At 38.3% G+C, this 11917-nt stretch overlaps 1 protein-coding gene and 1 non-coding gene across 2 annotated transcripts; one reads left to right on the top strand and one right to left on the bottom strand.

Annotated features, from left to right (window-relative positions):
* Window positions 1–213: 213 nt before the first annotated feature.
* On the top strand, window positions 214–11298 carry LOC130054170 (uncharacterized). Its single transcript, XM_056162775.1, has 2 exons — window positions 214–689; window positions 10490–11298. The coding sequence occupies exons 1-2, from the start codon at window positions 314–316 to the stop codon at window positions 10546–10548; spliced, it is 435 nt and encodes a 144-aa protein (XP_056018750.1). The 5' UTR covers window positions 214–313; the 3' UTR covers window positions 10549–11298.
* Window positions 8331–8403, bottom strand: Trnaa-cgc (transfer RNA alanine (anticodon CGC)). The gene has a single exon. It is a non-coding gene; the product is annotated as a tRNA-Ala (tRNA).
* Window positions 11299–11917: the final 619 nt, after the last annotated feature.

Below are 11917 nucleotides of genomic sequence, written 5' to 3' on the forward strand. Positions count from 1 at the left end.
TCGAGCCTTTCACCGAAAACACCGTGTTTTGGGCAAAAGGCCCGAGGTTTTCCGGACGATTTATATATGTACCACGCTATATTTACTTTCTAAATAATATTCTCACTGTTTTCTTTTAGATGCAGATGTTTTCAAGCATGTAATTAAGGGAAAGTTAATAACTTTATAAAGTAATTAATCTGCTTTAAAGTAACTATGTACAAAAATAATCGAGATTATTTGAGTTTATATCAAATAGTCCGTATTAATTTTGATACACCCTGTACATCGGGTCTACGTGACTTTAGTGGCTACTTGGTACAAGTTAATTTGTATGCACTACATCACACTCGGTACTCCCTGTGATCGGACCCATTCATTACATTTTTTCCAACCGAAGCAGCAACGTGGTTCTTATCTTGAGACGGAAACGAAGCACGTGGCCGAATTTTTCTCTCCCCCTTTTGGATTCAATCTTGACATTTTTCCTGTATTCGGAATGCCACCAAGAAAACGAGCGGCGACCCAGAGATCCCCGGCCAGGGGGATCGGGGAAAAACGTAACCGCCGGACACCAGTTCAACTCCGGGAACGAAGCCCACCTCACACCGCCACATCTAGGAAGGATCGACAAGCCCCGGCAGAGGGGCAGTCACAGCCCCCTGAGGAGGCCCCTCAATTTCCAATGGATAATACACCGGATAACCCGGGTGAGTCTTGCAATTTTTTGTTGGGCCAAGTGGCCTATTTACCCTTACCTTGTCAAATCACATCGACATGCGATGATATCGGTAGTCATGTCCCGCTTAAATTCAAGCAAAAAATATGGGAGTTTTTTTTTATTGATCTGTCTGTCCTACTCAAATCGGCTACGGAATTGGAGCAGTTTGAGTCCCATGGGGATTTACAACTTGTCAATGGCAAGCTATGCGTAGTCAAGCGCCAACTAAACTCCTTCTTGACCATAGAAAAGTGGACATCAGCTTTCATGATTTACATGAGCATCGTTCTTCAACACAGCCAAACGACTCAAGAAATGCTCAAGTACATGCGAAACATTAGGCTTGCAGCTAATCGTTCACCAAATTGGCACAAGTATGACGAGCAATTCCGGCTCCGTAAAGCCTCCAACCCTGCTATGTCTTGGGGAGAAATTCACAGCGAATTTTGGTTGATGTACATAAACCAATCAAATTTCACTACCCAACAGTCGGCCCAGGCCAAGTTTAAACCTCAGGCATCAACCAACTCCTTTAATACTACGTCGGTAGGCCATGCATCACAAAACCAAATAAAATTTTGTAATTCGTACAACTCTGGTAAATCCTGTAATTTCTTCCCTAGATGCCGCTACAGTCATTCATGCAGTCAGTGCAGAGGGAAACACCCTAGAGTCAACTGCAGGAATTAAAACCCTGCATTCTTTGGGGCACAGTCCTATTCTACTGCAGCCCCTCAAAAAGCACCTGCAAGGCTACCAACATGCAAAATTTCTCTTACACGGTTTTACTTTTGGTTTTAGACTTCAGTACTTGGGTCCGAGGGGGGCGAGATTAAGTAAAAACCTCTCAAGTCTTCATTCTAACCTATCAGTAGCATGCACAAAAATCAACAAAGAGTTGTTGCTTAACCGGGTGGCTGGGCCTTTTTCCCAACCCCCTTTTATAAATCTCAAGGTCTCCCCACTGGGTTTAGTCCCCAAAAAGGATGGAGATATGAGGCTCATACATCATCTCTCATATCCTCAAGACAATTCAGTTAATTTTTTTTATCGATTCCACAGCCTGTTCTGTTAATTATTCAACCTTAGATGAGGCAGAAGTCATGATTGCTAAGCTAGGGCCAGGCGCCCTTCTGGCCAAGTCTGACATTCGTCTTTTACCAATATCCCCTGCTGATTTCGACCTCCTTGGTTTTAAGTTCCAAGGTCATTTCTATTTTTGACAAAATAGTCCCTTTTGGCTCTTCTATTAGCTGTGCCTTGTGGGAGAAATTTGCTACCTTTTTACACTGGCTTATTCAACAGCACACAGGCAATGAATTTATCCTGCATTATTTAGACGATTTTCTATTTTGCAGTCGTAAATCTTCCCCAGTCTGTCAACACACAGTAGACAAATTTAAGTTTCTCTGTCAGGATCTAGGGGTACCAATTGCAGAAGAGAAAACCGTTGAACCAACTACATCTCTCGTATTTCTAGGTATTCAAATTGATACCCAGAGCATGACCATGACCCTACCATTCGATAAGTTAAATCACTTAAGGCAAGTTATTAATTCTTTTCTGGCTGCCCGAAAAGTCAGCTTATGGGACCTTCAATCATTAATTGGTTCACTAAATTTTGCCTGTAGGGTGGTATCCCCAGGACGCGCCTTTTGTCGACGCCTCATCAATGCTACAATTGGCATTACTAAACCTCATCATAGAGTTAAGCTCAATCACAACATTAAGCAAGATCTTCGTATTTGGCAAGTTTTTCTTCAGTCTTTTAATGGTGTCTCGGTTATCAACCGCCCCTTTCTAGATAGTCAAACCATTCAGCTTTTCACAGATAGCGCTGGAGGCAACCATGGTGGTTTCGGTATCTATTTCGGGGGTAGGTGGGCCCATGGTTCCTGGCCACCCGCCTGGTTTGAATTGGGTATCACCAGGGACATGACATTTCTGGAACTCTTTCCAGTTTCAGTAGCCATCACTTTGTGGTGCCATCGGTTCCAAAATTCTCAACTTCTTTTTCACATTGACAATTCTGCTGTAGTACAGGTACTCAATACCTTTACTTCTAAATCCCACAGAGTCATGGGTGTAATCAGACATTTAGTGCTACTATTACTACAATACAATATTCAGCTAAAAGCCACTTACATCAACACTAAGGCCAATCACATTGCGGATGCATTGTCTCGTTCGCAGTGGGCCCGTTTTCAAAGACTTGCACCAGAGGCAGACCAGTGGCCTACACCACTACCAGCCCACATATGGGACTTATAGAGCAGGAAACATCTAGACTTCTTGACAGGTCACTGGCTCACAACACTCACTTGGCATACAATACAGCTTTAACCAAGTTTAAACAGTTCACTTTACTGTATGGTTTCACTAGCACATGGCCTGTCCCTGTCGATCAGCTGCTGCATTACATTGCTTACTTGTCACTAAATCAGCTTACATATAGGACCATTTGTTTGCACTTGAGTGCAATTGCTTATCAACATAAAATTCAGGGTTTCCAAGATACTACCAAATCATTCATTATCACAAAAGCCCTGGAAGGTGTCAAGCGATCTGTAGGCGTCAACCAAGATATCAGACTTCCTATATCATACCAATTATTTGTTAAAATCATTCATGCCTTAACATCAGTATGTCGCTCGCCTTTTGAATCATGTCTTTTTTCAGCAGCCTTTTCATTGGCATTTTACGGTTTGCTCAGAGTCAGTGAAGTTTTGTCATTGCTGAGTTCACAAGTTTCTCAAAACCAGCTAGGTCAAGTGTCAATAATTTTACATAGGTCCAAGACTAACCAAACCGGCAAACCCCTAGTTTGTCAAATTACCAAATTTCCGCACACCAATTTCTGTCCAACACTACCAATTAAGGCATATTTACAGCTTAGGCCCCCCCATTCTAATACATTGCTCGTTCATGCGGATGGCACTCCTATGACACGTTTTCAGTTCCAGGCAGTCCTTCAAAGGGCTCTGTCATTCCTTCAACAATCTGGTCATTTCAGGTCACACAGTTTCCGTATTGGCATGGCAACTGAATTAGCAAATCGGGGATATTCACATACTTACATCCAGCAACAGGGTAGGTGGAAGTCCAACGCTTTCTTAGCATACATTCGACCTCATTAGTTTATTCTCCACACACACACACTCAATTCATGCATAGCACTGAGGTATTTCAGTTATACTCATTGCTACTCTAAAGTAATAGAAGACAAGTATTACAGGTAAAACTATTTGGATTGTTGGGTCATCGATCCCATATTGGGCTGGCATTGCAGCACAAGACAGACCAGGAGGGTGCAACCTCAACTTGCAGGCCAACATCACCTGGAAAGGTTTCAGAGGGCTCAGATGGGACCAGTTGGAGGACAACCTCAACGATTTATTACTGGAGCACAATCATAAACCCCCTGAATTTTTACTCATTCACTTAGGATCCAATGATTTAACCACTGAGCATGCCACATCAAAAACATTTAAAGAAGATGCACAATGTACCTTGTTACGATTCAATGCGCTCTGGCCAAATACAACCCTTATCTGGTCAGCTATCCTACCTCGAAGATATTGGCATTTTGCCCCACTTGATGCTGGTCCCAAAATTAACAAAAAAAGGATAAGAATTAATAGCTGCATGAAAAAATTCATGGCTAACCAGGTAAGAGGTCTGTACATTGGACACGACCATGTCATTAAGGCTACTGAGATTGAGTTGTTCCGAACAGATGGCACTCACCTGTCGGATTTGGGAAATCAATTATTTCTCAACAATATTCAAGCAGCCTTGGAATATTTTTTCAAACGTCAAGGCGTTTCTTACCCCCCACACAAGTGATTTAACATTTCATGCTTGGTGCTGTTTATCATGTGTGCATTCTGTAATTTACGCAACTCTAGGTTCAAGTACTGTGGTTTGGTCATGACTTATTCTTATCCATGTAATTCTTATTGTATGTTGTTTCACTCAGTTTTTGGTTCATGCTACATGTTTTTGTGGGGGACATTGTTCCAATGTCTGTGGCCGAACTGGGGAGTCGGTAATGGTATGTGATGACTGTTTCAGCTCCAAAACCTGGTTGTTTCCCCCACCTGCTTCTAAAGCAGGGGGGCAATTTACAGTACTATAAGTTGTAAAAGTCCAAACAAGTCAATTAATAGTGGGGCCACCACCGGGGACGGTTGGGGCCACATCCACCTCACTTCAGTGAGGGGATGCTACAGTCTGATGCATGTTAAGGGCTTATGTCCAACATGATAATGTACATACCAGGTAGCACTGCAGGAGACAGGGTGAGAAGGGCGGGTCTCGCTTACCTCCTTAGAACGCTGGCGTCCGTTCAGGTCTGGGCACTGAATGTTTTACTCGGGCCCCCCAGTGTACCCCTTACAAGTTAAGTTAAACTGGCTCACTGGCCGACTCCCCAGTTACCCCACAAAATGTTTCACATGCGGCCGATATTGTCCATTTTTAGTATATCCCGAATGTACCATTGCTGTTATATCAATAAATTGTAAAACGTTGCTTGTGTCTTTCATTCACTGCAATGAGTCAGATACTGTTATTACTGCCAGTTTTTGGTTTTTTTTGGAGTTTATCCATTAGGTGGATTCTTTAATTAATACATGAACATCGGGTCATACAGCTTTAACATTACATACAGAATTCATGAAGTCTGCTTAACGCTTTTCAGTACTCTCAGTACTTTGATTTGTTAATGGGATTCGCTGTAATCACGCCGAATACAGCATACAATACCTGTGTTTTAATAGCCAAGGTTGCTAAAGAGAACTTGTATGTTTTTTTCTGAGGGAAAGGTGTTGACAAAGGCAAGATATGGTGTCTTTCACGAAAAACCGTTGTGAACTTGGCAAAGGTCTGAAAGAAAAACCTTGAGGCCAAAGAAGAAAAATAACCGTTAAACAGTTTGAGTGGATATTCTTTGTGAATGGGATTCGCTGTAAACACACCGAATACAGCATACAATACCTGTGTTTTAATAGTCAAGGTTGCTAACTAAAACTTGTATGTTTTTCTGAGGGAAAGGTGTTGACAAAGGCATAATATGGCGTCTTTCACGAAAAATCGTTTTGAACTTTGCAAATCTCTGAAAGAAAAACTGTAAGGTCAAACAAAGTAAATAACCGTTAAACAGTTTGAGTGGATAAGATGTTATGTATTCCAGTAGCATATTGCTATGGTGAATTAATGTTTTCGTGTGCATGTACATATACTTTTGTTGAACTTTATTAATGCATATTAAACTTCCCATATTTTGTTTGTAGTTAGAGTCGCGTACATTTGCTAACTGTTGGCTGTAGAAAATAATACGTAGAGTATAATAGCTTTTAGACTCTAGTACATGTAGTATAGAATATTAAGTATTTTATACACTCGTAACATGTAACCATATACATTGTTTCTGATACTCAGCAGAAGAAAAATTAAATCTAATTTTCACGATTTCAAAACTAATGTTTATACTACATGTATAGTGTATTGACACATAAAATGTGTTAGGCTTGCCCTTAGTACTGGGGAATCCTAGAGGTATTTAAATGGCAAATACGCAATAAGAGTATAAATATGGATGAAGGTCACGAGTGCTGGCACCGAGCTCTGATTAGGGAAAATTCCCGGTTTGGCAAAAACTGGATTGTTCCTTTTGCCACTTGCTCAGTGACAAATTACAGTGTGTCAAGTTATGTAATAATTTGCAATTGATATCTGCTACTGATTTGTTTAAAATATTTCTTAATTTAGAAATATAGATTGAATTTCTAAATTCTTAAAATTACAGTTTAATTCTCTAGACCATTTGTTTTCACATATTGGCAAAACAAATTTCATGGACAAAATAATACTATAGATTTCTTGACTTTTTAATTGTTTGATTCGTACAGTTGTGTTATTTCTTAAATGTACTTTTACGACATCCTTCATGTTAATATATATGGATTTTTGGCAGGGAAAATTAAATTGTGTTTCAATTTTTCTGACCCCCCCCCCTCCCCCGAATTGTGTATTCACATAGCCAGTTGGCTTTCACTTTTAAGATTTGATTGAAAGGTTTTAGTTCTTTTAATTTTCCGTTTTCATCAAAAAGGTCCTTTACATGTAATATTTTACTTTGAATCCAATTGGTTGAGACAAAATTTCATTGGTCGATATAAGTGTGATATTTTGTAAAGTTTTGCATTTATTAAAATAGCTGATCACTTCACAATAGAATGTAGGAATATTTGTCAACAGTTTATTGACTTCTTGTTTATTCTTTGTGCTTAGACTCAGGATATAGTTTGGGTTAATGTTATATTTTCTTAGAAAAGAATAACCAAGTCGTTTTGTGATGTATTTGAACGAAATATATGTTTGATCCACATGACTTTTCAGGCTTGAAATTTACTTTCAATATCTACAACTCCCATTCCCCCTTTTCTATTTGTCCAATAAGGAGTTTTCCTTTTTTCTTTATCTTTTATTCCAGAGGAAATTGAAGATAGATTTATTGATTTGTTTTATAGTATTTTTATTTGTATCCTCAAGAATACTTGCACTGTATAATAGTTTTGACAGTGCTAATGTATTTATGACTGTGCATTTTCCAAAAAGAGTTAGTTTTCTAGATTTCCGTGTATTTAGTGTCTTAGTGAGTTTTTCAATCTTTTCGTCCCAGTTAAGTTTATAACATTTAGCATGGTCGTGTCCTAAGTGTATCCCCAAATACTTTACTTCTTTATTAGTCATTTCGATATTTTCTAAATACTGATGTCGATATTTCAAAGGTCCAAGTAAAATTCCAACAGTTTTTTTCAATATTTAGTTTCATACCAGATTTAGTGCAGAAAATACTTATTAACTCAATACATTTTTTGAAAGACCCTGCATCAGCTACAGGTAACGTCGCGTCATCCGCGTGTTGCAATATTTTTATTTCATTTTCATGTGGGCTTTTTTTAATCCTTTAATATCATCACGAGAGATTTTTTTTTTAAATTTCAACAACAAATACACTGTAAGAATAGAAAAGCTGATTTTGGACACCCCTATCGAATTCCTCTTTGCATCTCACAGGATTCTGAAATCCAACCATTATTTTTATTCGAATTAAAGGATTCTTATACAAAAGTTTTATCCATTTTTTAGGACGTCAAATATGAAATTCCACTCTACTGAATCGAATGCTTTTTGGAAATCTAAGAATACCAGTATTCCTTCTTGATTATTGGTTTCACAAAAATCTCTAAAATTGTTCTTGCGTTTGTTCCTATATATCTCCCCTTTACATAAGCGGTTTCATCGTGACTGATTTTAAAAGTTGTTTGATACGTTTTGTACTCGTTTTCCTAAGATAAAGATTGATTGATTGTATCTTGCTTAACGTCTCACTCGAGAATTTTTCACTCATATGGAGACATCACCAAGACCGGTGAAGGGCTTCAAATTTAGGCCTATGCTCGGCGCTTACGGTCATTGAGCAGTGAGGGTTCTGTAGCGTGCCACACCTACTATGACACGGGTCATTCGTTTTTAAGGTCATCTCCGAGGACCCGTGACATTCACATCTGATGCCGAGCGTTTAGCGATGGAACTGTCCCTACCTGTCTTAACGACTTGGGTGTGTCGCGGCCGGGATTCGAAGCCCGGGCCTTCCGCATGCGGGGCGAACGCTCTAACCTCTAGGCCACCGCGGCGGTTCTAAGACAAAGACGATAATCTTCTAATCTGTATTAGTCAAGCTAATTGGTCGGTAAGTTTTTATATTTGAGAGAAAAAGAAGAGTTATTTGATCAATGGTTGAGATTTAATAAAATTAACGATAATTTCAACAACTTTTGTCAACTCATCTTAGTAGAAGAGTTTAAAGGGTGTTCATCAAGATTTGAGAACACATTTAGAAGATAGGAATGTGAGAACTCTTGAGGAAGCCGCAGTTATTTAAGATACTTATACTCTCTCTCATAAGAAGAATTTTGTAGGAAAATCTCAAGCTAGTAGTTCATAAAAAATCTAGACTCAGATATAAAGAGTGCTTCAGAGTTTTAATCTAGTTCCCAGTCACCACCTCACAGTGGTTCTACGTCCAATCCAAGGTCATGACGTTCTGAAGGTTCCTCTGGTGTAGAACCACTTCCTACTTGCACTTATTGTAAGAAAAAAGGTAATCTGATTAGTGAATGCTTTTAAGCTTAAGAGGAAAAAATGACCTTGACAAACCACAGCTACATGCTTGTACAGCATTTAGAAATGACAGGAAAGCCTTTGTAGGAGCGCCTAGGGCTATTCAGTCAGACCAAGGTTCAAATTTTGTGTCAGGGTTGTTTCAGCAAGTCAAGCATGATCGAGTTAGGTGTTAGATAATATAAGTCTACTGCTTATCATCCCGAGTCTCAGGGGGCACTTGAACGCTTCCATCAAACCCTTAAAACTATGATGTTATCAGTATGATAAAGACTGGGATAAAAGGGTTCACCTTGGTTTTATTTACTGCAACAGAAGCAGTTCAAAAGTCTCTAGGATTGAGTCCCTTTGAATTAGTGTTTGGTCATACAGTTAGAGTTCCTTTGAAATTGTTGAAAGAAAAATGACTGAAACTAGTGCTCTTAATCTTTTGGAATATGTGTCTAATTTCAAAGAGAGACTTCATAATGCTTGTAAATTAGCACAAGAAAATCTCAAGAGTTCTCAAGCCAAAATGAAAGTTTGGTATGACAAAGATGCTAGGAACAGAGTTTTTAAACCAGGTGATATGGTGATAAGATATTATGGTCCTTATGAAATTGAAAGCAAGCTTAGTGATGTGAACTATGTAGTTAAGACACTTGGCCAGAGTAAAGAAAAACGAGTTTGTCACATTAACATGTTGAAAGATAGATGTGACCGAAATTCTGTAAAAATCAGTTTTCACTTTAGCCAAAATTGTACTGAGAATGAAATTAATGTAGAAACTTGTGAAAAAGACTTCAACCAGAATGGCTGTTTAAAGAACTCTGAAATCTTGCCAATCTCGATACCAAACTTGGACATTTGAATATTCACCAAAGAGAACAAGTTCAACGTCTTATGGCTAATTATCCTCCAATCTTCTCGGACGTTACACAAAAGATCAATGCCGCTTGTCATGATGTTATAGTTGGTGACGCTTTGCCCATCAAGGAGCATCCTTATCGTTTAAATCCGTTAAAATTGCAGTACTTAAGAACAGAAGTGCTGGACATGCTGGACAATGACATTATCGACTCAAGTAAAAGTGATTGGAGCTCACTTTGCATCTTAGTACCGAAACCTGATGATACCTACCGATTATGTACTGACTTCAGAAAAGTGAATTCTGTCACGAAAACAGATTCTTATCCGGTTCCTAGAATTGATGACTGTATTGAAAAAAATGAAAATGCCAAATGTGTCAGTAAATTTAACCTGTTGAAAGGTTACTGGCAAGTGCCATTGACTGAAAGAGCCAGAGAAATCCCTGCATTTGTGACTCTCGTTGGCCTCTTTCAATACAAAGTGATGCCAACTGGTATGAAAAATGTTCCAGCGACCTTTCAGCGGATGATCCATTCCCTTCTACATGACTTTCAAGGATGTGAATCCTACATTGATAGTGCTATCATGTAGGTATCACACCGGTAATTGCCCAATCAAAATGAACTTAGTCAATTGTAGTTCCATATATTTAAAGAAATATTTTTTTCCTTGCGCGATTTTTCTCATTTCCTCTTCTTCTTTTCTCTTAATTTTTGCACCCCTGATTATGAAATTTTGTGTACTTTGTAGAAATAACCAAGTGTATACAAAGGAACTATTTGCTGTTGGTATCTGAGGTTACTTCCTGAGGTGTACTCCGGCTGTTTACACACATGTGAAAAACACGTGGATTTGAGGGTAGTCTTGTTTACGGGTAATTTATTTTCGAAAATGCCGCGTAGGGTGCTGTTTTTCTGGTGTCGGCAGACGAGATAGGTAACATAGAACATTTCTGACTGCGTTATTCGGCATCAATTCTGTAAACTGATTTTTAATGAATTTTTTTCCTCTATAGTAATATATAGTGAAAATAATTACCGGTGTGATACCTGTACAGTAACACATGGGAGGAACATTTTCAAATTATACGTGTATTCTTCGACATTCTGGCAAAAGCATATTTAACAGTGAACCTTACAAAGAGTTACTTTCAAGTGTACTGTAGAGTATTTAGGTCATAAAGTAGGTCAGAATTATGTAATACCTATTATGGCTAAAGTGGAGGCTACTGAAAAGTTCCCGATTCCTACAAACAAGAAAGAGGTAGTGAGATTTTTGGGCATGAGAGCTTTTTACAGAAAATTTTGTCCGAATTTTTTTTTCAACGGTTGGTCTACTTACCAACCTATTGCAAACGAGGGATAAATTTGTATGGACAAAGGATTGCGACGAATCAATTCGTAAAATTAAATCCGTTCTCATGAGTAGACCAGTTCTTTGAGCTCCTGATTTTTTAAAGCAATTTAAGCTTACTGTAGATGCTAGTGATGTAGGAATTGGTGCTGCTTTGTTTCAAGGACATAGTGACAATGTAGATAGAGTTGTTACATATTTTTCTAAGAAACTTACAATATATCAACAAAAGTATTCAACCAATAAAAAAGAGTGTCTTGCTTTGTTGTTAGCTTTGCAATATTTTGATGTTTATTTGAATGTTACTGTACATCCAATTCTTGTTTTTACTGATCACAACCATCTCACCTTTTTGCATAAAATTTCAAACAAGAATCAAAGACTCACAAGATGCAGTTTATTATTGCAAGAGTATGATATTGATATCAAAGATATCAAAGGCAAGGACAATGTTATAGCAGATGCCCTATCAAGAGTGTCTTGAGTATGTTTTGTTATTTTGTTGTTGCTTTGAGTGATGTATAATGTATATTTGAGTTTTCATGGTCATTCTTTTTAAAGGGGTGTTGTGTATATTACTATTTGCACTAAATTGACCTAGATTGCTCTAGAGAAGTGATGTTTATTTCATTGACACCTGTGACCGAGATTGTTATTTTTAGTAGAAAGATGACGTGATGTTGCATCATTGTCTTTCAAGATTGTGCCAGAAAATTCATTCACTGAAATTCTGATGATTAGAGAAGCTCTCCATAGACACTTTATATGCTTTTGGATTTTATTATACTGGGAACTACGATTTTGGAATTATTATTTATATGTGTG

This window comes from Ostrea edulis, chromosome 4, assembly GCF_947568905.1.
Source record: "Ostrea edulis chromosome 4, xbOstEdul1.1, whole genome shotgun sequence".
Classification (NCBI taxonomy): Eukaryota; Metazoa; Mollusca; class Bivalvia; order Ostreida; family Ostreidae; genus Ostrea; species Ostrea edulis.

Bases quoted from the DNA above. Each gene is read 5' to 3' on its own strand.
- LOC130054170 (XM_056162775.1), top strand. From the start codon at position 314: ATGCACTACATCACACTCGGTACTCCCTGTGATCGGACCCATTCATTA. The intron at 690-10,489 runs GTGAGTCTTGCA...TGTACTTTGTAG, and splicing joins TAATACACCGGATAACCCGG to AAATAACCAAGTGTATACAA.